The 26,638-nt window shown below is 48.0% G+C and overlaps 1 protein-coding gene across 1 annotated transcript in view; it reads left to right on the top strand.

The window, feature by feature from the left end:
* Positions 1–26,638, top strand: part of LOC144724254 (CUB and sushi domain-containing protein 1-like) — a 267,119-nt gene that overhangs the window by 192,166 nt on the left and 48,315 nt on the right. Inside the window, exon 6 of the mRNA XM_078603232.1 lies at positions 10,066–10,178. Coding sequence (XP_078459358.1) covers positions 10,066–10,178 — 113 coding nt within the window. The remainder of the gene's footprint in view (positions 1–10,065; positions 10,179–26,638) is intronic.

The following is a 26,638-nucleotide window of genomic DNA, read 5'->3' as shown; positions in this document are numbered from 1 at the left end:
GGGTGAGGCATAATTACAAATCAGCCTTGGGCACGGATTTTTTCCACCGGTTTTGCTCAATGTGTGTTTGTTGCTTCACCATTATCTTCACCGAAATGGCTCTTAATTATTCAGCTTCGAAATTTTTTAAAGGCACTACGTTTGCAATTAGTGTGACTTCCTCAGCAATTTGAGGTAGCAAAAAAAATGCGGCAGAAGAACTGCATCGTGGAAATTCATTGCTCGTCGCATTTTATACGTACATATATTTTTTTTAAGTTTCTACTCAAAGTACCTGATGTAAAACTATTCGTACTGAATTTGCGAAACTTTCTTTCGCAACTAGCTCAGCCACTGCAATGCAAGGGGGAGATCTCCAATGAAGGTTCAGTCTCTCTGGCTTTGACAAGAGGGCAATTGCTCGTATTGTCAACCCTATTATTTATGTTCCTGTTATACAGCAGTGTCATAGATATAGTGAGTTTTTGTGTGCTTCTTTATTAATAAATAACACCTTGTGGAGAGAAAGAAGTGTTGCCCACAAGAAGGATTCATTACACGGAGCCTTGCTACCCCTCATTATGATTCCGTCGATCTGGCCCCAGGATTCCACACATGCCAATTACCGCGTGCGTACACGTTTTGACAGTTTTATGCGCACAAATGGAGGATGAGAAGTTCCTGGCTGGACTGATTGGTCTGCCCGGCTCGTTGTCGAACGTTAGGCGCTGAATGCGGTTGAGTCGCCGTGACCTTGGGTTGACCTTCGCTCTTGTCGCTCCCATCGGGTGGGCCGGTGCAAAAGCAGCGCTTTGGGTTGGGGCGCTGCATCCTGGGAGCCACTATAGATATTCAAACGTATGCCGGTTCATTCCTCTCTGCAAACGCTGTCCTGGAAATATGATTTCAATTTGACACAAAAATTGTCACGTGATCTTGCCGTTAAGTTTAAATGTTTAAATAAACGGTGGATAATTCTAACGTTATATATATTGACTTAAAGCTTTCGTGACTGCAGGAATTCATACTTTGTGTCTTTTGGTGAAGTCACGTAGATAGAGAAATGATAAAACATCACGAAGTTTCGATTGCAACACAAGCAATCGTCCTCAGGTGAAAAAAACGTAGCAAGGGAGCTGCTGAAGCAGGATGTTATATAGGCCTGAGATGGGTCATATTATTTCTCTATCTATGTGACTTTACCGAAAGACCCAAAGAGTACGTTTTATATATATGTAATGCGGGCGTAAGCGACCTTCCGGATGTGACGTCACGGGGGGTGGAGTCATGTGACGTGGGTGGAAGGTTGGGGTCCTTAAGCGGGTAAACCGGAAGGGGAAGTCAGTCGGGGTGTGAGCGGAAAAGAGTGAGGCCACGCGGGCGAGTGAGAAGAGGGGGGGCACCGACGGCCATCGGGAGCCAACCCGGAAGACAAGAGGAAGCAGCTGCGGAGTGGTGTGCAGCTGCAGAGGAGACAGCCAGAAGGGCTGCGTGTTAGAGGCAGCGGGGTGGCTGCCAGGTGGAGCTGCGGAGAGAGCGAGAGAGACAGCACGAGGCTGTCAGAGCTGCGGAGAGAGAGAGAGACAGCACGAGGCTGTCAGAGCTGCGGAGGGAGAGTGGGAGACAGCACGAGGCTGTCAGAGCTGCGGAGAGAGAGAGGAGTTGCAGCGAGTACAGCCAAGGGGGGCTGTGTGAGAGAACAGCAGCGGGGCTGCTGTTGTGGATCGGGCCGACATTGGAGTCAGCACCGTGGAGAAGCTACAGAGTAAAGACAGCCGTGTGGGTGTACAGCACGAACCGAATAAAGGACACTGAGCCAGACATCGTGGTCCAGTCGTTTATTACACTGGTGTCGGAAGTGCAACGGCATGTCGAAACAAGTGAGGAAGAAAGTTAATCCGGCGCCTGCATCGGCTTCTTCGTCCGACGACGACGAACTCCCTCCAACCACGAATCCTGTTGGGGTGGTGGAGGAGAGCCCGGCTGAGGCGACCACGGGAACGGGAGTGGAGGATGTTGGCGCGGTGGCGGGTCCGTCGACATCATCAGACGCGGATCAACGATGGCAAGCGATGGCGGTACAACTGGAGGCACTTAAGGACGTCCTGGCGCATCTATGCCATCTCGTCGCGCCAGGGACGATGGATGATGCAGTTGGTGCTCCGCGGGCCGCCACGTTGCCTGTCCTGCCGCCGCCATTGCCCACGCGGCAAGAGGCCGCCATTTTGCGCGCTCCGCGGCGCCAAACCGCCATCTTGGCCACGCCGCGGGCCGACGCCATTTTGAATTTGCCACCACAACCACCACCATTGGAAGACGGCGGGAAGAGGAGTCGGAGTCGCCACCTTACAACGGTTAAAGAATTTTCCGTCGGTGGGGACTGGAGCGCGTTCGCCTGCCGCTTCTTGGCGGCGGTACGCACAGCAAGATGGACCGATGCGGAGGCTTTGGAGGTGTTGCCGACTCTCCTGGACGACGAATCTGTCCGACTCTTCCGTTCCATAACGACCGATAAGAAGGCAACTTTACGTGGTGTTTTTCAAGAAATGGCCGATGCTTACGAGCCACCAGATGATGCGCATCGGCGATTCGCTCAACGACAACGAGCACCAGAGGAGTCGCCCGTGGCGTTCAGGGGTGCGGTGCTGGAGCTGGCCATGGCAGCTTATCCTGAGACGCCACAGGACCTGCTCGAGCCTCTCATATTAGGGAAAATGTTAGAGCTGTCTCGGGATCTAGGGATCCCCATGCCTGTGTGTGGGCATGAGAAGCTAACTTCCCGGACGGCTGCTAAGTGTCTCGATGCGCAATTCAACCTCCGTCGCTGGAAACAAGTGACGGCGTGGACGGGGGGGCCCGTCAAAGAAGGGGATGCGCTGGGGTGGAACCCTGCGCAGGCTGTCTATGTTCCGGATGACCGGGGCCCTCAACAGCTGACGGCCGCCTCCGCTCCATGGACGGGACGCGGCGGGCCGAGACCGCGCGCGGCGCTACCAGAACGGGGCCGTCAGGAGGCGAGGCCTGCGCTTCGGCGCAACGAGGCCGAATGTTTCCGCTGCGGGCGTAGGGGCCACTACGCCAGAGACTGCTGGGCCCGCTTCCCGGCTCCGCCGCAGCAGGAGGCCTCGGCACCGGACAAGTCGGCTAAAGATCCTCCGAAACAGGCATGTCGGCACGCACCAGACACTCGGCAAGGCTTTACACCTCACCCATCACCGTCGTTGCGCCATCCTAACGTTGTGGTTAAAGCATGCCCTTCGACGGGGCCTTGTCGCTCGGTCACGCAGTGGCGCAAGTTGGCACGGAGAGTCGTCGCGGCCGCTACGGGCTCGTCCACTGTACCGGGGTCTATACAAGGGGTGGACGTACGCATTTTGGTCAACTCCGGCGCGTCTGCGACTATTATTTCGGATGTCATTTTCCATCTGTTGGGCATCCCGCCGGGGGCTGTGCGTCCGGTTTATGGGTCGTGCGTCGCTGCGAACGGGGGTAGCATGGGTATCGTGGGTCAGGTGGATGCTAAGATATCTATTGGGGATGTGTCGGCCTCGGGTGTTGTGTTGATATCGAGATCTTTGGCGGTTCCTTGTTTGTTAGGCACCGATTTTTTGGCTAAGATGCCCATTTTGATCAAAATCAATGAGAATTGTATTGAACTGCCGGGGGGCCGTCAAATCTCGTTTCTGCCGTCGCCCTGGGGGCGACCTGCTTCGGCTGTACAAGTGCAGGCGCTGTCCGTCGCATCTGTGGACATCCCACCTGGTACAAAGATGCTTATACCCTTGCGGTATCGGAAGCCCCTGCCTGATCGGCTAGGAGCAGTAGGGGTCTTGTTGTCACCGTCCGCCACGATAACAGCCGGGTTGGCGTTAGTGGGGGCACAGACCATCGTCCGGCCGGATCAATTACCGTTTTTACAGGTGCTTAATGCGGGGGGAGAAAACGTCCGTGTCCCAGCCGGTACGGTTGTGGCACATGCCACTACGGCGTTTGCGACCCATGATTGTCCGCATAGCCGGGGAGTTGTTGCTGGGGTTTCCGAGCCAAGAAGTTCGGATGATCGTTGGGTTGCTGATTTATGTGACAGAAATTCTTCCCTGTCCATGGAGCAACGTGGTGCGCTGCGTAAATTGTTGTTGACATATTCCGATGTGTTCAGCTCCGATGATTTGGATTTGGGCCGCACTTCGTTGCTTTACCATCACATTGAGACGGGCGATGCTGCCCCTATTCGATTAAATTCGCATCGGATGAGTCCTGCGGAGCGAGAACACGTACGGGGGGCAGTGGAAGACATGTTGGCTGCGGACATTATATCGCCATCTAACAGCCCATGGAGCGCTCCGGTCGTCTTGGTTAAGAAGAAGGATGGCAAATTGCGATTTTGTGTTGATTTCCGCAAATTGAATAAGATATCGGTGGCAGATGCGTACCCCCTGCCGCGTATGGATGACTCCCTCGACGCATTGTCGGGGGCTAAGTTCTTTTCCACACTGGACCTCTCTTCGGGATTTTGGCAGCTTCCCCTTGACGAGTCCTCACGGGAGAAAACCGCATTCCGTACGCCGCAGGGGTTATTTCAATTCAACTGTCTCCCGATGGGATTGAATGCGGCCCCTGCTACATTTCAAAGATTGATGGAGCTCGTTTTGACGGGGTTGCAGTGGGAGACGTGTCTTATATATTTGGACGATATTATTGTCTTCAGCCGCACATTTGATGAACATTTGACGCGGCTGGAGACAGTGTTCACGAGGATGCGTTCTGCCAAATTGAAATTCAAACCAAAGAAATGTCACCTACTGCAACGGTCCGTCCGCTATTTGGGGCACATTGTGAGTGCTGAGGGAGTGTCCACGGATCCGGAAAAGACGGCGTGCGTCCGGGATTGGCCGACTCCGGCCACCGTGGGGGATGTTCGGCGGTTTTTGGGATTTGCCTCGTATTACCGAAGATTTGTGCCGGGTTTTGCGACGATTGCGAGGCCCTTGCATCTCCTTACGGGTAAAGGACGGAAGTTTGTTTGGGGACAGCCGGAGGAGGCGGCCTTTCGGAGTCTGCGTGATCTATTGGCCACGGCCCCAACATTGGATTATCCCGATTTCGATCACCCATTCATTCTTGATACGGACGCGAGTGACACAGGTATTGGGGCGGTATTATCACAGTCTAAAGGGGGTGTAGAGCGTGTCGTGGCGTATGGTAGCCGAGTCTTGTCTCCTGCGGAAACCCGCTACTGTGTCACTCGCAGAGAACTATTGGCGTTTTTTTTTTTCCTACGGCAATTTCGACCATACCTCTACGGTCGTTCTTTTATTGTGCGTACGGATCATGCGGCCTTGCAATATGCCCTTAAAATTGACCAGCCATCCGGACAGTTGGCACGTTGGTTGGACACGCTACAGGAATTTTCCTTCCAATTTCAACATCGGAAGGGAGTGCGCCATGCGAACGCTGACGCACTTTCTAGATTACCGCGGCGCGCCCCTTGTAAATGTGAGTCGGGGACGCATAGGTGTTTGCCGATTCCAAACCCCCCTCAGCCGCTTACGTTGGCCGTCGAGAAGTCGGACACTCCGATGGAACCGGGACCGGCTGACGGGGTTTTGAATCTGCCGCGGTCTGTCTGGATCCGGGAACAGATGATGGATGAGTCGTTGGTGTCCTTGCGGAAGCGGTCTGCTAGGGACAATGGGAGTCCGAGTACGGCTATGGGGCCGCAAACCGCTCTCCGAGATGGTCTGCTTATGTGGCGGGAGGGGTTCCAGGAACGTTGGCGCCTGGTGGTACCAACGTCCTTGCGATTCGAGTTGATTAGAACCCTCCATTGTGACACTCTCTTACATTTAGGGGTGCAGAAGACCTTGTTGACGTTGCAACGTCATTATTTTTGGCACGGCATGGCGACAGATGTCGTAGGGCACGTGCGCGCGTGCCCTGCGTGTGCACGACGTAAGCCGCTGAAACATCCTTACGTGCCGCCTCTCCAGTCGATTCAGGTGTCTCGAGTCAATGAATTGGTGGCACTGGACATATTGGGACCTTTTCCACCATCGGCGAGGGGTAATAAATATTTGCTGGTAGGGGTTGAGTACCTCTTCCGTTGGCCGATGGCCTGGCCGTTGCCCGATCAGTCGGCCGCGGCCATTACCGACGCCTTTTTGTTTGGGTATATTATGGATAAGGGGGTGCCTGAGAGACTCCTCACGGACCAGGGCAGGAATTTCTCTTCTAAATTATTGGCGGAAGTGTGCGCGGGCCTTGGGACTAAGAAAGTACGGACATCCCCATACCATCCGCAGACGGATGGTATGGTTGAACGGCTGAACAGGACATTGTCTGCCATGCTTTGCCATACCGTGAGTGAACAACAATCAGATTGGGATCTGCACATCCCCGGGGTGCTTTCGGCGTATAGGATGACGCCTCATGCGGCTACACGGTATTCGCCGTTTTACCTTATGTATGGTCGGGAAAACGTGCCGCCGGTGGATGTGCAATTGGGAACTGGGGTGAAGGGACCTCGTAAACCACTTCCTGAATACATTCAGGGCACGGTTCGCCGCATCACGGAGGCGCGGGAGAATGCCCGCGTGGCTACGGCCAAAGCCCAGGCCCGGAACGAGCGATATGCGCGACGGTCCGAGGGGGAGTGCCCTTGGAAGGTTGGGGACCTAGCCTGGCTTCATTGTCCACAGGTACGTCCGGGAACCTCGCCGAAATTGCACAAACCCTGGCATGGTCCCGTACGCCTCATTGCGGTTCCCAACCCACAGTCAGCACGCGTCCAGATTGGGTCTCGTTGCTGGGTTGTGCATACGTCGCGCTTGAAACCATATGTTGCTCCCTTACATGATGCGTCATCCCCCAATGTTGCCTTGCCGGGGTCTGTTGCTGCTGACTCTCCCCTGCCTGCGTCCATTGATCTTGCTAGAGCGCCTGTCGTACCTGTTCCAGACAGGCCGGCCGTGACATTGCGGGGGACGAGGGGCCCTTTGGAGGACGCCTGCCAGGTCTGCGGGACCTTCGAGCCCTGCAGCCGTTCCGACCCAGCTGCGGGCACGGTCACAGGACAAGCCCAAGACTAACTCTTTAGGGACACGGGACGTCGGTGGACTTCCAGCTGCGACAGGGGGATTACCCCCTGTCATTCCTCGACTTTCATCGCGTTCCCGTTCTGCGAGTGGGCCGCCGACCGTCCGGGACGGGCCGGCGACCCGCACACGTTCCAAATCGCTTACGTTTCATTGATTGTTGCTGTCTTGTTATTTTTTTCTTACAGTTGTATTTATTGCATGCTTTTTGTACGTTCGTTGATGTTAATTGCGTTGTTGTTGTTGTTCTTGCTGTTACATTGTATGCTTAGTGTCCTTTAGGGGGGGAAGCTCGGTTCGCCGCATTACGATTTGCTATTGGTCAGCCGAGGTCGGCTGGGATTTTTCTACGGGGGAGGGTGGTGTAATGCGGGCGTAAGCGACCTTCCGGATGTGACGTCACGGGGGGTGGAGTCATGTGACGTGGGTGGAAGGTTCGGGTCCTTAAGCGGGTAAACCGGAAGGGGAAGTCAGTCGGGGTGTGAGCGAAAAAGAGTGAGGCCACGCAGGCGAGTGAGAAGAGGGGGGGCACCGACGGCCATCGGGAGCCAACCCCGAAGACAAGAGGAAGCTGCGGAGTGGTGTGCAGCTGCAGAGGAGACAGCCAGAAGGGCTTCGTGTTAGAGGCAGCGGGGTGGCTGCCAGGTGGAGCTGCGGAGAGAGAGAGAGAGACAGCACGAGGCTGTCAGAGCTGCGGAGAGAGAGAGAGAGACAGCACGAGGCTGTCAGAGCTGCGGAGGGAGAGAGGGAGACAGCACGAGGCTGTCAGAGCTGCGGAGAGAGAGAGGAGTTGCAGCGAGTACAGCCAAGGGGGGCTGTGTGAGAGAACAGCAGCGGGGCTGCTGTTGTGGATCGGGCCGACATTGGAGTCAGCACCGTGGAGAAGCTACAGAGTAAAGACAGCCGTGTGGGTGTACAGCACGAACCGAATAAAGGACACTGAGCCAGACATCGTGGTCCAGTCGTTTATTACATATATATTAGCGTGTCCCATCTCGGGTTACTTAAATAAATATTTCGCCCTGTTTATTTCAACGTCAACAAAAAATAATAACGTGAACCAAACTTTGAAAAGTAATATTATTCAAAACTACATTTTGAGTTTCCATAAATCAAGGGGTTGCCGGGTGGCTCTGAGGTCAGAGCGCCTGAGCTGGCACCGACCGCTGATATCCTGGGATCGAATCCGGGCACCACCTCTGATGAAGCTGGGTTCTCAAGTGTGGTAGCAAGTTGTAGGTCGCTACCACACTTGCACACACACAGAAAAAAAAACGGTCACATTCAATTAGGTTCCGCACTTAACCCTTTCTTATTCCGATGGCGTATGTGTATGTCTTCAGTTGTTCTTTCGATTACGTTCCGATGACGTTCAATAAAATAACTTTATCGCTACCGAGGCTCCCAAAAGGCCGTGCGGGATGGCGTTTGGCAGTTTGGCGCCAGCTATCGTAGAGTGCGGTGGTCCTGTCGCCCCGGTTCTCTGCAGCGAGTAGCAATGTCTTGAAACACAGCGGCGCACCACCTCTCCAAAATAAAATTAACGCTGAACCGACTGCGCGTTCTGAGATTCAGCGGTGAACGGGACACCCAACCCTGCAACTTGCAGACGTCTCTAAACGGGAGAGGGTTAATTGGCTAAATTCCAGCACTGAGAGTTAAAAGTACAGTTTGACTGCAGTCAAAAATCATTCCTCTCATAGGGCCGAGCGGGCAGAATAGCGATGCCCCCTACTCTGTTGAAACAGTTAGTCACCTGAAGGAATTTTAGAGGAAGTTCTGTGATATCCGCTTCCGTGGGCCGTTCCCTCGCATCGAGGGATGCACTGCTCTGCGAGAGATCCGAGCGTACACTTTGCCTCATGGTGTGATGCCCATGGCACGATAATGTTCGGATAGAAAGTAAATACTGTCAAATATATTTAAAAAATAACTTTTCTAAAATATTATAAATGTTCTGCCATATCTTGACTTAAGGCTTTCGTGACGGCAGGAATTGATATTCTTTGGGTCTTTCGGTAAAGAGGGGGAAGGCTGCTGAGGCAGAGACTGCTTTAAAGGTTTATAATTGGTGGAGCCTCCTGATGACGATCGCTTGTCTTGTGATCGAAATGTCGTAGTTTTTTGTTATTTTTTGTAATTTTTTGTGAACCTTTCTACGTGACTTTACCGAAAGACCCAAATAATATGAATTCTGTCATATACACGTTTTTTTCATTCTGAGATCGAGTTTCGCATTGCGTGGCGATGTGTGGAAAGGGAAGCCGGTTGCAGGGTAATACTTCAATTGATTGCTGCTCGTGTTTTACCGTCACATCTTTCTTGCGCTGCTATGGCCCCTCATTTACACTGCCTCCAGCAATCCTGGTTCTACTTAAGTACATATCATTACAAGTTGTTTCAACAATGATTCTCATCCATATGTATTACTTTACAGGATACATGATCACATTTCACCAGCTGCAAAATTATGTGCACTGTAATGTCAATTACATCTGCAATGCAGTGCGACTCCTCCATATGTTATTGACATGGTCTCTATGTATTGCACACTAATGGATGAAAAAGACAACATGTTTTTAAACGTGAACAATTATTTTAAAAATGTTATCATCTTATATAGCGGTGTCATTCGTGCCAACAACATCTCACAACGCTGTACATTAATTATATAGAAGGACCAAATCCAATAAACACGGTTGGTTACGTACGACGCGAAAGAAGCCCAACACTCATATACACACCAAACAAATGAAAACCCTGCTAACAAGCAACATCAAAAATGTATTTTTTTATTAAGAAATCGCACCAAATTAAAAAGCACAAACAGCAAAAAAGATATCAAAAGAAAGAAATTAGTCCATTACAAAGATAAAACAGTTGGAAATTTCCAACATCATTAAAAACTAATATCTCTTAAGTGTGCCCATTGAAACCCTAATTTATGGCAGCGCATTTCTAACCTATAAGAGTTGTCCCCTGTTGCTTTCAGGCTGACCGGAATGACCCTGCCTTCCCCCATCACGAGCAACACGCACTGGCTGCGACTCCACTTCACGTCCGATGGCAGCCACCGTCGGAAGGGCTTCAGCATCCAGTACCTCGGTGAGACCCCCCCCCCCATCTCCTCCTCCTCCCCTACCTCACCCCCCCTCCCCCCCTCCTTCCTCCTCCTCACCATGGCGGCACCCACCACCCGCGTCGTGTCGGACCCGTCATCACCATCATCATCACGGTTCATGGGCAGATGGCCCATCAGTGTCCACTGCACATTGCCTTATTCGTTTACACTTTCCTCTATCGTACTGCGCCCCTGTTTGAAGCTTTACCACCTTAAATCTTGACGACCTCTTGGTGGCCACCACAATGAGCATTATTTTCCAAAATGCTTACACAATGGCTTGTGTAAGTTGGTGATATGGATTATATGGACGCAATTCATGTAACTTGATGGATTTGGTGGAACAAATCAAAAGGTCCTAAATTGGCGAATGTCCACCTAGTGTGCTCCATCCTATTCACACGGTCACTGCGTCCGTGCACTTTCAGATGCGCTTCTGCGGCCGTCTGGAACGCTCTTCCTTCCGATATTAGGAAGCAAGTGGGAGCTATGCACTGTTAAATTGAAAACTCTTCTCTTTAGAACTGCTTTTTGTGTTTAGTTTGTTGTTCTTCCCCGGCACCTCCAGTTAGCACGACTCGCTACATACGGTGCGAAATAAGTTCAAGGTACACACATTAATGAACGGTAACGACGATTGAATTTCAAGGCACACACCCGGCAGAGGCAGAGGAGGAACAGGTTCACGCTGTGAGGACAACATGGGTAATTTCCGTCGGTGTGCATTGCACGTAAATGATATTGCGTCGCTCCGACGGTGTTAAACAGCAGCTCTCCCCTGGGACCTATCCTCGTGCTTAGCTCAGAGAGATACTCAGTGTCACATGATGATATATAATTTTCTTCTTTCTTTGCAGCATCAGAGTTGGCTGTGATTTGTACGATATATTATTTTCTACTCTGTACAATAGATTCCCCTTCATGAAATTAACACCAAAGTAATGCATAAAAAGATTACACTAATTGCACTTGGATTTTGAACAGTTTTTCTGTACTTAGGTGAACAACCCTCGGGAACTTAGGAGCATGTGTTATTAATAAGCAACAACCCTCCGGATGAGACTCACAAGGTCTTCAACTATAACGGTTGGCTATGTACGGTGTGAAAAAAGTTTAACATACATACATACATAGAAGGTCTAAATTGTGCCAGGATTTTCTGCGTAGAGAATACTGCCAGAAAAAATTGGTTCGCAACGCTCACGGGGTGATGGATCTGCTATTTTACATTTGGATAATTTACATTTGGAAGTGAAGCAGACCCCCTGTCTGTCCATTATCTCTTTTATTACTTTGAGCGAGCTACTTCCATCGGATTCAAGCTTGGATGAAAGGCTTATTCTGTATATTTGGATGAAGGGTATTGGCACACACAAAAAACCACAGATTCATAAAAAAAATCCCCCCAGCTATTCAACAAAAACAGTTCTGCCAAGTGATTTGGATTTTTGCTGCGGGTGGCGCGTGGTGATGGTGTAGCACGGGTCAGGCGATCGTGCAACGGTATCCCTCCGCCCCCGTCAAACGGAGCGCGAGCGCACTTCTTTTGTTCTGCTGTTGATCAGTTGAAGCGACGTGAAGGGACTTTTAAACCCTACCGAGACAGTTTAAAACATACATGCAACGAAATTCCTCTTTTCCGTCCCTCTACGATCCACTCTCAATTATCCTCGCCCCTGAATCGGTCTATGGAGAATGCCCTTCTCTGCACATCGATCCTTCCTATTTCCCGTGTTTATCCTGAGATGGGTCCCTCGGAGGCACCGAATTCATCCGCACTGTTCAGGACTCTCCGCAGAAAAGAGGATTGACTTGGGAGTGGGGGTATATTCATCCTATTATCCGCATTTATCTGCACATGGCGTGTGGATAACAGGAGTGCATTTTCCATGGATAGCTGTAAATAGGAACAGCCAATAGCGCTACACTCATCGCTGTGGAATCGAAGCATTGTACGGTGTACGTTATATCCACTCGTGGAGAAGGCAGAAGTCGTGAGTTGCGGTTGAATGCAAGCGAATTTATCCCAGATCTGAACCTCTTTCTCATCTGAAAACCCCATGAAATATCACCCGTTCCCAGATCTCTGACCACGCCTGTCCCTGCGCGGTGTTCACAACTCCATCCAAATCCAATTTCCATCAACAACCTCCTCCAGTCCTCTGACCCTGGACCCCCACCTCCTCCTCCTCCACATTCTTCTCCTTTACCTCACTGCAGCCTTTGACACCACAGACAATTTTATCCTCCTTAAACACTGTCAGGATAATGCAGGCATCTCTGGAACTCTCCTGGCGCTGCACGTACCTCACACCTGCACTCGTGCGTCTCCGTGCGAGGGTTATCTTCCCATAAACCTATTCCACGGGGCTCTGTCATCGACCCAATCCTCTTCTATATCCATCTTCTCTCTCTCTCTCTTGGGAATCCCATCTCCTGATTGATTTCACAGAACCCACCACACTCTCTTGTTCCTCAGCCCGCTTACATTTCATCTCATGGATTATCCAACATAATCCACCCATAACTTGAGTTGCCTCTTGTTGGCAAAAAAGTGAGCCCTCCTTAACTAAGACATCAAGTTTGTAAAGAGCCTTATAAATATTAACATCACCATGCATCTGGAGTTCTAGTCCCCCTCCACCCACCGCATGTCTCTCATTTGCAAGACCTACATCAGAATCTTGAGCTCATTACATTTGGACATTTCCTGAATTCAAATCTTCTTTTTGTATAAGCAGTGTGCTTCAGGGTTAAGTAAACTATCCTAGCTCGTTATTCAACACTGATTAAAGGTGGTACGATGGAAGACGATAATTAATTAACGAACGTGGAGCTACACACACCAGCCCCTATTTATCTGGGAATACTCTTGCACCCGTTGATAATGGTAATAATTGCAGACAATCTAATTTGGCAATAAGATTGACGATGAATGAAATGGCCTTCAACATACAAAATCAAGAGGTTACAGCAGACGTTGATGTTGGAGCCACACAAACCTCAGCGTTGCTTCCTTCTGCTAGGCACCGTCAGCTGTTGCACAGTCGACATCGATGGTAGGGGGGTCACAACCTATCGCGCTTCTTCCACGTGCTAATTGTTCCTTCGGTCACTGGAGGCGGGACAGATCCCCCCGGCCGTCTTCGGAGGGGGGTGTACGTGAAAATTGACGGTGGCCTGGGCAAAACGGATCTGTGTGGCGTGAGATAAGGTGCCACCCAACAAGCTGAACGCTCGCCCCCATTGGCAGAGGCCGAGATGTCGTGACCCTTCACCCGGTCTACCCCACGGCGACCATTGGACTGAAACACTGAGCCAACAAGATCATCTCAAGAAGACGACCAGCCGCGAGAGTCGAGTCTCGCACCAGTTCGCTTGGCATAGTTCGCCGGTGCACCGACCCTACCTACGTCAGCGCTCTCGCGTGTGGACGGCGGCGGATACCGTCGCCTGTCCGGGGTTGGCCATCGCGCACTGAGCTTGCTGGCAATCGGCAATGCACATCACCATCTCAGGAAGTCTTCGACCCACTCCTCTCTCATGGCTGCCAGCGCTGGACTAACATCATCACCACCCCCCCGCCCCCCACACATTCCATTGGGAGGCTGCGACCGGCACAGTACCAGAGAAGATTCGCGCCGACTCAAGTCTGTCCCGATTTACACCGATCTGTTTCGCCGAAGTGTCATCCTGACACTTGCTGCGAGGCAATTTGGAACGCCAGGGAATTGTGGGTGCCACGGTGGCAACATGTCAACTACCTCGCCTGGTATGAAGGAGGTTGTGGGTTCGATCCTGACCCTGACGCCTGCTGTATATTTGTAGTTTTCATGTTCTCTCTTTCTCCCCATGGTCGTGTGGATTTTTTTCCGGGTCCTCCGGTTTTTCCCTCCACATTTAGAATAAACGTGCGTGTAGAGTATTTGGCTGCTGTACATTTCCACGTGATAAGCCGCTTCGTTGAGCTATCAGTTGTGATGGCCAGGTCGCTTCTGAAAAGAGCTGCATAGCTCAGTGGGGCCTTACCTGGTCAAATAAAAAAAATGTCAGCAGTCGTTGTGGTGCCGATGAGCGGGTTGGCTCTCATCAACGAGGGCACAAGCCACCCGTGGGCGAAGCTACGATCCGCCTGCCCGGGTTTGAACATCAGCGCCTTGACCGGGGCCCTGCTCAACAGGTTCCGACTACCGGCCAAGGCCTCCTCCTCCTCTGCGCAGGAAAAGCCTGCACAGAGTGGGGCTCAGGCGACAACCCGATCGGTACTGTGTACATTGAACTTCTTTCGCACCGTACGTAACCGACCGTGCTCTAATCAGAGGTGCTGGACGATGGCGCACGCCGTTTGAAGACTGTCCACCGAACCAAGCCCATCGGTGGTTTGAGGACTAACTAAATGCATGAACTAATCGCGTACGCTAAAACAAACATTAATTCACTGTAAAAATAAAAAGCCGTTAAATCATTTGTAAACATGCTGCATGTGGCGCAAGATACACACAACCCAAACAGAATTTGTTTTAAATACTTTTTAACTGAATACTAAAGGGTCCTTTAGATTCACAGCACAACTTGTAAGCAGTAGCAAGCAGGTTAATTCGTAACATCACAGTATACGGTCAATAAATGTAGTCAGTGCATTAATCTACGTCAATTCTGGTTAAAAAAAAACTTACCAATCCATAAAAAGGGAATTCGCAACAAATATTTTCAGGTCATGAGGTTAACTAAACATTTAATTTGTATGTGTTTAAGCCACTGTCAATAATAGTCACACTTGTACAGCTCTGGTATTGTATAAAACAAACGCAATCATTCTTATAATCTCACCGGAGTAATGTGTTCCATTAATTCTGAATAAACGATTTTTGTGTAATTGTATGTCTCGAGCGTGAAGTTTAGATGTATCGATTAGGATGTGCACTGTATCTTAAACAGTTTGTGCCATGCCATTGGATGTGCTTTAATTGGGGTGAACAGTCGTTTAAACGTAACAAACAGCAGTTTACAGGACTGTGCCAACATGACCTTCCCGAAATATATTTGTCTTTCATGAGGAAAACATAGGCAACTTTCAATCTTTTAAACGATATTGGGCACGCAATTGTTGGTACGAACAAACACACAGATATTACAGATTCGATCAAATAATATCACTTCTAGATTTGAAGCTTTCGTGACTGCAAGGATTCATACTCTTAGGTTTGTTCGGTAAAGTCACGTAGGTAAAAATAAGTAAATAATAAAATAATATTATTAATAATAATAGAAATAAAATAATAAATCACGACGTTTCGGAGGCAACACAAGTCTCCGTCATCAGGTGGGACCGTCACAGCTACATTTACTGTCTCAAGTGAGACAAAATTATATTATTATTTCTATTATTTTATTATTTGCTTATTTTTACCTACGTGACTTTACCGAAATAATATCACGCCAAGAAGAATAGGCTTTAACCTTCCTGGCAATAACACAGCTATTAATGCTTTAATACCTGCATTGCCTTCGTAATGTTTCCCTTTTGGCTATTTTCTGGTCTAACAACACTGGTGGTGAGACTAGGCTATAAAGAAGGCTGTCTCTGGTGTAGGCCAATCAGTTTCAAAGACAATGCCATTTCTTATCAGAGCACGTTTAGTTTGCATGTTTACCACAAACACGTGTGGTTAAACTTCATGCCTTGCAATAGGTGTCTGTTTGGTGTTTGAGCATCTTAACACCTCCTGCGTTATTTCCAGAAAGGGTAAAGTTTGTTCTTCTTTTCATCATTTTGACACTGGAAAAAAGGTTCCATAGATATAATATCACATCACCACAGCACAATTTGGATTGAGATGTATTATTACGTATGTATCTGTGGAGGAGAAGCAGTCATGCAGTGCTAATCACACTCCGCCGTGAACCCAAGCCACCACGAGTTTGTTATTTGAACCGGTTCTGGGTGCCCCCGTTCACAAAAGCTAGCGTCCCAGCATGATGAAGTATGGTCAGAAAACCTGCATGACTGACGTGACATCGGGGGGGGGGGGTGGGAGGGTCTTCAGCAGTGGATTGACGAAGGGTTCCCTTACTTAACACGTGCAGGCATTGCATGTGAAATGACAGTCTTGTTCTGTGACCATTCCGCTCGTTTACACAGGAAAGCCTCAAGACTTCGTTTCAGGATGGCCCTGCCAAGTCCACGCAGCTATGTTGCTGCGATGTGTAATCCCAATTGAGAACATTTGCCGTGTGATTTTTTTCAGCATTGGGATTGTTGGCCAATGCCAGTTACATTGCTTGCTTTGTATTGCTCGGAGAACCCAGAGGATATATATGCAGAACAGAGGGAGAACATACAACTCGACATAGAAAAGCGCCCTAATCGAACCCAGACACTTCTTGATGCGAGGAACCAGCGTTGCCACAGCGACACCCTGCCGCCCCTGGCCGTGTTCTTGAAACCTCTTGATGAAGAAAGGAAGAGCTATCTACACGACTGCCAAACTTGAGTTAATGTACATATTTAAAATCAATCATTTGTGGAGTATCGAAAATTTAAATATACTGTCATATTAAAAATACCTGTTACTCAAACATCCATTCACTGGATCTGGATGAAATAATTAAAAGTAAGTGTTGTAATAACACATTGTACTAGAATGCCACTTTCTTCTAAAATCTCAGTGGTGTACGACACATCCTATTATTGTCGCTGTTCTGACGAGGTTAATTAACAATGCATAGAGATGGCTGCGTGATCTTACATTTTTTGCTGTAAAATGCATTATGCTTTAAATTAAATCTGGGTAATATGCTATTTTAAATGCTACGGGGAATGACTCACCATTCGGTCTTTGCAGCCCGTGCTATCAAGGTGATGGCAGCTCATTCCGTTTATCTATTCACGAGCATGCATGGTCTTTGCATTTGATGGCTTGCATGGACCAGGGCTCAAGTGCAGGGAGCTGAAATATGGTATTTAACTGTTTCAGAGCATCGCGTGTTTTCAAATGAGTTGAATCGCGCAATATCCTTTCCGGCATTTTTATGATTGCAATTATACCACGTAATAAAATGGTAATATACGTACAATATAATAGCGCGCATTTGGCCATCTCATATCCACCCTGACCAATTAACTGCCCACACCCGCTTGCATTTTCTCGTGCATGTTAAAGGTGTGCTGGAAGGGCAGAGCGGGCCTACTGGGGAACTAATCGAGCATGCAAAGCTCACACACAGATGCAATTGCGCAGCTGCCATTCGCCACTGAGTGACGGTGAAGTCACAACAGCACTTGTGCCAGACGAGATGCTGTTTTGAGGTCGCGTGAATTGAATCTCATGGCTGGACCCTGGAGTCCCATAAGCCCCCGGCTCTCGCATAAACATATGATGCAAACAAAAACTTTGCTCTCTTTCAGCAATGGGTTTGAAGGATAGTGGCAAGTGTTGTCTTGTTAAACTATGTCTATAAAACTGAAAACTACTTACCTGCACTACCTCTATTTAAATACACTATCGAAAAAATAATTTACACCCCTCTGTGAATCATCGTGTTTCTCAGTGTGGATTTGTGAACACACTTTGTAAACTACATAAAATAGTACGCGTTTTCAATACGCTGCTCATATTGTAACACGCGTCTACAGAGTAGTGGGTCCCCGCTCCTCTTATCCGCATTGATACGAGCGGTATGTGGGGACTGTGGCTTAACCGCATAACAAACCTATCTGCACAGATGCATACGGACAAGAGAAGTATTATCAAACAGGAGGAATTAACGGCGCAACGCATCTCTTCTGTTAAATATCTGCAGGTAATAGGATTGTCATCGATTGATCCTGGCTGCAGACATTGGTAGGTCATAACTAACAATTAAGATAAGAGAGAAATTTCACTGTATTATGCATAGCGTGATGACAAATACAGGACTTAAGTCGTGTAGGCAGTTTGAGCAGCTTTGGACTTATGATCCTGCCCATACCCGAGCATGGAGTGCATTCGCTTGTTCAGCTCTTCTGCGCATTCGTCCTCGCTGCGGCTGCGCTTGGACGACACGACAACAGAACGATCCGCGCCACGTGGGTCACGGCGTTTGTGTGCGCGGTGGGACGGAGTCGCCAAAAATAAATTAATTACGATTTTGACTTCCTTTTATTCGGACCCCGGGGACCCACCATAAGGTTGAGTTGTGGATTGCTCGCTGGCAGGAGGTCACGGGAGAGACGCAGGTCTATGGGTTTACCGACTGAGATGGAAATGAAACTAAGCTATTTTAATTTACCATGTAAGGCCCACTGAGCTATATAGCTCTTTTTCAGAAGTGACGTGGCCACAACTGATAGTTCAATAACGTGTCTCATCACGTGAACATTTATAGTAGCCATATACTCTAAACGCATGTTGATTATAAATGTGGAGAGAAAAACCGGAGGACCCTGAGAAAAATCCAAATGACTACAAGGAGAGAAATATGCAAACTCTAAATACAGGCAGTCCCCTGGTTACGGAAGGGTTAGGTTCCCGAGACTGATCCGTAACCCGAATTTTCCGTATGTCGGAAACTTAACAATTTTTCCCCAAAACCAACGATAAAATCCCATAGCCGGACATAGTTGTGCCTCCCCTGCTGTTTCCTCTCGGTACCGCATCGCACTATCATTCGCTTTCTATCGCTGCCCGTATCGTATATACGCTCTGCACTTCCTATGATTATTCCATTTCATAGAATATCTACCCTAACACTACCCATAATTGAACTAAGGGAACGCGTAACTGTATCCAATTATTTATGAAAACCACGAAACATTTTCATATTAGTTGTTCGTTTGCCGTGCATGAGGCTAGGCCTAGACTTCTCCCGTCGCTGTTGGCTCAGACCATAAGCAATAATCGAAGTGTAATTGTGTTAAGTAAAGTGCATGCAGTAAATAACTCATTAAATACATTTGTACGCATAAAACTAGCAAGAGAACATAGGGGAAAATATACAGTAGTTCTAAGCATAGAAAACAAACAATTTCATAATGCTAGAAAAGGAAGAAAAATACATAATCCAACAAAAATATCCATTTACCTTAATCCGAGTGAAGCTCTGCCTCGGTGAAGGTGGCGTCTTGGTGGGGCGAGGCGTAAGGCGGGTCGCCTTGCTCTTCGCTCCACCGTATTCATACGCGACCTCACCACGCTGCACTATTTGCACTTGTGTAACTTACGCAAACATTTCCGCATGTTGATTTTGTTTCACGATAAGTAGATTAATTTACGTAAAGTCGGATTTCTGTAAGTCGGGTCTTCTATAACCCGGGGACTTACTTTATACAGGTGTCAGGGTTGGAATCAAGCCCACGACCTGCTGTATACAGTGAGGGAAAAAAAGTATTTGATCCCCTGCTGATTTTGTACGTTTGTCCACTGACAAAGAAATGATCAGTCTATAATTTTAATGGTAGGTTTATTTGAACAGTGAGAGACAGAATAACAACAAAAAAATCCAGAAAAACGCATGTCAAAAATTTTATAAATTGATTTGCATTTTAATGAGGGAAATAAGTTTTTTTACCCCTCTGCAAAACATGACTTAGTACTTGGTGGCAAAACCCTTGTTGGCAATCACAGAGGTCAGACGTTTATTGTAGTTGGCCACCAGGTTTGCACACATCTCAGGAGGGATTTTGTGCCACTCCTCTTTGCAGATCTTCTCCAAGTCATTAAGGTTTGGAGGCTGACGTTTGGCAACTCGAACCTTCAGCTCCCTCCACAGATTTTCTATGGAATTAAGGTCTGGAGACTGGCTAGGCCACTCCAGAACCTTAATGTGCTTCTTCTTGAGCCACTCCTTTGTTGCCTTGGCCGTGTGTTTTGGGTCATTGTCATGCTGGAATACCCATCCACGACCCATTTTCAATGCCCTGGCTGAGAGAAGGAGGTTCTCACCCAAGGTTTGATGGTACATGGCCCCGTCCATCGTCCCTTTGATGCGGTGAAGTTGTCCTGTCCCCTTATCAGAAAAACACCCCAAAGCATAATGTTTCCACCTCCATGTTTGACGGTGGGGATGGTGTTCTTGGGGTCATAGGCAGCATTCCTCTTCCTATAAACACGGCGAGTTCAGTTGATGCCAAAGAGCTCTATTTTGGTCTCATCTGACCACAACACTTTAACCCAGTTGTCCTCTGAATCATTCAGATGTTCATTGGCAAACTTCAGACGGGCATGTATATGTGCTTTCTTGAGCAGGGGGACCTTGCAGGTGCTGCAGGATTTCAGTCCTTCACGGCGTAGTGTGTTACCAACTGTTTTCTTGGTGACTATGGTCCCAGCTGCCTTGAGATCATTGACAAGATCCTCCCGTGTAGTTCTGGGCTGATACCTCACCGTTCGCATGATCATTGCAACTCCACGAGGTGAGATCTTGCATGGAGCCCCAGGCCGAGGGAGATTGACAGTTCTTTTGTGTTTCTTCCATTTGCGAATAATCGCACCAACTGTTGTCACCTTCTCACCAAGCTGCTTGGCGATGGTGTTGTAGCCCATTCCAGCCTTGTGTAGGTCTGCAATCTTATCCCTGACATCCTTGGAGAGCTCTTTGGTCTTGGCCATGGTGGAGAGTTTGGAATATGATTGATTGCTTCTGTGAACAGGTGTCTTTTATACAACTAACAAGCTGAGATTAGGAGCACTCCCTTTAAGAGTGTGCTCCTAATCTCAGCTCGTTACCTGTATAAAAGACACCTGGGAGGCAGACATCTTTCCGATTGAGAGGGGGTCAAATACTTATTTCCCTTATTAAAATACAAATCAATTTATAACATTTTTGACATGCGTTTTTCTAGATTTTGTTGTTGTTTTTCTGTCTCTCACTGTTCAAATAAACCTACCATTAAAATTATAGACTGATCATTTCTTTGTCAGTGGGCAAACGTACAAAATCAGCAGGGGATCAAATACTTCTTTCCCTCACTGTACCAGGTAAGGTAGTTAACATCTCTCCACTCTGGCCAGATACTGGCCCCATTGTGCCGGCTTTGTTGTGTTTTGGCCCTACCAATGTTGCTGAAATGATGCACTCGCAGAAGGCTGTGTAGCTGATGGGATGTATAAAAAATACTTTCATGTGGATAGACTGATATGTGTGGTAGGCTTATTCTGTGCACTTTTATTTTGTTTCTTACATTCTGTACAACGATGGTAATAGCTAGTTTGTGTTTTGCATTGTCTATTTGAACGTCAAACTCGGACCCATATCTAATAGAGAGGGTGTTTGCCTGTAACAATTTGGCAGTTCGAGCATGCTGATGAGACAGTGAATGTGGAAACTGGCCCAGAGATTCCTGTCTATCGAACTCGTGCTGCTGAAATTAAGCACTCCCAGAAGGCGTGTTTGGCTTATGGGATGTGTCACAAATACTTTATACTATTGATGTGGAGACAGATATGGGAAGGTGTATTGTCTGCTGATTTATTTTCTTTCAATTACAGATACATGTTAGCAAACCTAGTCTGATCGGCTGGCACACACGTGGTTAATTGTTGTGCATGGTAAGACTTCCTGAACAGTCGACCATATGTTCAATAATTACCCTGAGCTCATTACTTGGTTGTGTTGGGAATCAAGACATCAACTCCACATACTGGCAAGGTGGTAGGTGTGCCCACCGCTCGACCATTAAGCCACGCAGCCACCTTGTTGTCAAGTGAGATTACAAGCATATAAAAGGCAATGCTTCTTCAGTGTTTACCATATATAAAGTATTCAATTACAATCACATTTAGCTCCTCAGGTATAGTTTTTTATTGAGTTTAACCACATGCCAGCATCTTTAAGCCTTACAATTCCATGTGCAAGAGCTTTTACTGCACAAATGCAGATGAATAACCCATTGATATGGCTCTCTAAATGATAATGGTCCTTTTGTAGTCTTTACAGAAATTCCATTGTGTGCCGTATCACGGCAAGTTAACGAGCTCAAATGCACATGATGCACATTACTCTAAAAGGCGCTCAATGAAAGCCTGTGTGGTATTATGCACCATCGTGTTCTTCCTACCGGCATGCAAGAACAGACAAAAAATGTACACCCTTATATTTGAAACGTACCCTCGCTGTCGCGACGCCAGACAGAATCTGCGCCATTCCCATTCTCCAAGCGGGAGGCGTGATTGAGTCGTGACACAAGTGGGCCCTTGCCGCACCTCTTAGTTCTGGGGGTTTTTGACGTGGAGTTACATTTTCTATTGGTTTAAACGTTGGGAGAAGTCATTATGCCCATATAATGAACCATTGCTTGTCCCGGTTTGCTCGAGGGAATGGGTTGGATGACAATGCACACGAAACCCAGCAGCCAATGGCAAGCTAGAGGAGGGGCAAAAGCATTGTGATGTCATGATGAAAGCCCCGCCCCCCCAGACCAAGCCAACCAATCGCGCTGCGGTGTGCCTGACACAACACAACAAAGACAAAGACCTCCCGTATAGCCTTTAATAGACTGTTGGGTAAATGCTGTTCGCCAGCACCCATAATGGCTTTGGACGGTACACGAGGGCGTGGGTGGCCAGCACCACTCCCGACCACCTTTGTGTCTCCCCAGTGGCGATGTTTACACACCGCAACCAGGTACTCATTCGAGGCTAAGTCGACCTAGAGGAGGCCCAGGACCGGTTGAGATACTTGTCACTGGTGTGGGACGTGAGCGGGCATCGAACCCGGGTCATCGGGATCATAGCGCAGCGCGCTAACCGCCAGAGGTGGGACAAAGTCATTGTTATGCAAGTCACAAGTAAGTCTCAAGTCTTTGCTCTCGAGTCCCGAGTCAAGTCGAGTCAAAGATGAGGCAAGTCCCAAGTCGAGTCTGAAGTCATCAAAATCATGACTCGAGTCTGACTCGAGTCCAAGTCGCATGACTCGAGTCCACACCTCTGAGGTGGGACAAAGTCATTGTTGTGCAAGTCACAAGTAAGTCTCAAGTCTTTGCTCTCGAGTCCCGAGTCAAGTCGAGTCAAAGATGAGGCAAGTCCCAAGTCGAGTCTGAAGTCATCAAAATCATGACTCGAGTTTGACTCGAGTCCAAGTCGCATGACTCGAGTCCACACCTCTGCTAACCGCTACACTACTGCTCCCCGCACAGCGCAGCGCGCAAACCGACATGTACTTGTATGTTGGTTGCGAACTCTGCAGAGGCCTTGTCAACAGAATACTAATTCCACAAAGCCCTGGGACACGCCTTGCGTGGTACTGAACTTGCTCAGCAAATTGTCGATGGGTGATGAGAGCCACACCAGTGGAGTGAACCTGTGCTGCTATTATATGCCTGCACACACACGCAGCCAGGGTTACTGCACTCCCGCATCCCTCCTCCCGCTTAAACCTGCAACTTTTGCACAGCCACCACTCGATGTCCAAGGACGCCACTCACAGTCTCGTCACGACACCTTGGTCGCACTCCTCTGTCTGTCTCGCCAATGTTTCCCTCCTTGGCTCTGCACTAGCACCCACCCCATCGCCACCTCCACTTCCATTTCGATGTGGCGGAAAAATTCCTCACGTCCATTACGGATTTGCGGAGCGGCTTTGACGGCCCCCAACGGCGGCTATTATTCCCTTGAAATGTGGCTGAATCTTTGAAATTTTGCCAGAAGACTTGTTTTGTATGTATGTTGAACTTGTTTCCCACCGTACGTGGCCTACCGTGCTAATCACAGGTGCGGGGGAAGGATAACAAACTCAACACAAAAAGCAGCTTTAAAGAAAAGAGTTTGGATTTTTGGGGGGAAAAACGGTTCAGCGTGTGTTTAGATGTCACAGACAACAGTATTGAAATAAATGATCATTTTGCATGCAATAGATTTTAACTTTTGTAACACTAAAGGGGGAGTGGCACAGTGGTTAGCACACCGGCCAATGAGCCGGGTGACCTGATATTAATTCCTTGCCATGACTAATATCAGTAGCTAAGTACGTTTTTAACAACTCCCATGGCTTTAAGGTGTGGGGAGACATTGATCCCTCGTTGGAAAGTATGTATGTTGAACTTTTTTCACACCGTACGTAGCCGACCATGCATTGGTAAACAGCGCAATACAATTTGGATTTTAAAGCATTTAAATGCAACCACATCTTTAGACTATATACAAAACAGTGGTATGCATGTATGTAGCCAACCATGCTAATCGGAGGTGTGGGGGAAGGACAACAAACTGAACACAAAAACAGTTCTAAAGTAACGAGTTTTCACTCTACTGATGATGATTTAAAAGTGCATAGTTTCAGTGGCTTCATAATATCGGAAGGAAGAGAGTTCCAGATGGCCGCAGAAGCGCATCTGAGTGACCGTTCGATGTAATGACAAAGAGTTATAATTTAATAATTAATGTTTACTCGCTCAAAAGATAAAAATCACAACACGACTGATCCATGATAGCCAATATCCTTAACCACAATTACAAGCTATTGTAAACAGCAGAAAAAAATTCATATGTTCAGCCAAATGCATCAACAATAATATGATGAATGCAATGCAGATTGACCACCAATCCAAAGACTGCAGCTGAACGAACACACATAAGCAATTTGCCATTTTGTCTCAGGAAGGGTGCGTTTGGGCGGTCGCGGGAGCGCACCAGCGGAGAAACTCTGGGGGGGGGCTTAGCCCGACAGCGCAGGCGTGAGCTCGCCGCAAGCTCGCCGCGGTGACGGCTTGCGGCAATTGAAGTGTCCGCCCGAAACAGATTATCCGCACGCCGATGGCTTAATGACAAATTAAACGGTCTTTCTACCTGCCAAAATAATTATTTCAAAAACTCGACGTGGCATTACACGCGATGAAATGCTCAAATGTCACGAACCATCGTGACATTTGTTTATGCCATCAATACAATCCAATTAACTATCGTGGCCTAGTCTCCAAAAAATTGAGCTGAAGCCACGAACTTCAACATCATTTAACGTTCCGTACAATATATGCACTCTTGAGTGATGGAGCTATGTGCTGATATAACATAAAAGATCACATTTTCGTAATGTGCCTATTTGGACTAAACACCTTCTTGCTAACTCTCACGTTGCCCTAGAACGTCATGGATTAACAACGAACCACTCAACCAATGCTTACACATTGGGTGAGCAGTTCCCATTCTTTGTGCATGTTGTGTTACGTGTGGCTCATGACGGAGCACACCTTCGATCGGCACGCTTGGCTGCGTACGGTTGCGAAGGAAGTTCAACGTGCGTACATACAGGCCAACGCAAGCCTGCAGTACAACGAAAAGAAACATGGGTGGCTTTACCCACGTTTCGGAAAGGTTACCCGTGCATTCGGAGGCCTTGACATGCTTCGGCCTAACACGTGACCCGCATTGCAATGTGCCTTTAGGCATAGTCTGCAAAGCCCTGCAGCTTGCCCAATATGTCAGTGCTGCTTTCTACACTCCGTGCACATCTGTGGCCATGCAAATTGCGTGCAATTACATGCAAATTCTAAGCGGCGTGTACGCGATGCGGTGATCATGTCCAAATGTGCGTTTGCGTCATTTGCAGGCAAGAAAATATTACAATGCCGGGTTTGTCTAGATGCATGTCGCACGCTTCTATGCACAGAATTAAATAAATTAGGAAAACCTTCCATTCCCGTATAATGCGCTCGTGGCTGTTCCACTGAAAACAATGCAGGATTCTAGCAAAAGATTTTCCATTCAAATGAATGCTGCTTTGCTTTGTGCATTATCAGTCTCATCAATGACAAACGGACAGACTGGCTTTGCTTTAGCTCTGTGTTTCACGTCATATTTCTTTCAACGTGGACAATGAATAAGTTTTCACAAAATGCATAATATATCGAGCCATACAAGTTCCATGATAATCGTGTCGTCCGTTGAGCAAAACATCATCACATCATTGCTCATTCACTTCTTATATATGTATTTCCTGACAAAACATTTGTGAAATAATAAACTCGATTATTAAAGTTGTTAATTAATAGCTATAACCCATTAAAGGAGTGCTCCACAACAGGATTCTCCGAGCGACTAATTGTGGTGATTTTACATCATCATTTGCGTCCTGAGCGTATTTATTTATTTTTTCCTGCTGTAATTGACGACACGTTGTAGAGTGAGAAGTTGTATCGATCAAACGTCCCTGTGGCACACTAAGGTTGAGTGAACTGCATTTGTAGCAACTTTTAAAGTCGCCGTTAGGTTATGCTGGAAGTGCAACGAAACGTGCGTGCAATCAATTTAAAGCGTGAAACTATTATAAAGTTACGGGAAACTGAGATTGTATCGTGAACCATAACACGACATCCGCGGTCAAAACCCCGTTTGCAACAAAAAATGTTGATCTCTGTGTGACAGCGCGGGATGTGGTTCCTGATCCCCTAATTACCGGTCTGGAGCGCCACGCACCCTGGCCGATACGTGCCGTGGCTGTGAAGCGTGCAATCACGTTACAATCATGTTAC

Source organism: Lampetra planeri, chromosome 2 (assembly GCF_965212315.1).
Source record: "Lampetra planeri chromosome 2, kcLamPlan1.2.h2, whole genome shotgun sequence".
Lineage (NCBI taxonomy): Eukaryota > Metazoa > Chordata > Hyperoartia > Petromyzontiformes > Petromyzontidae > Lampetra > Lampetra planeri.
Note: the sequence above shows the minus strand (reverse complement) of the source record. Positions and strands in the feature narration are given on the sequence as shown.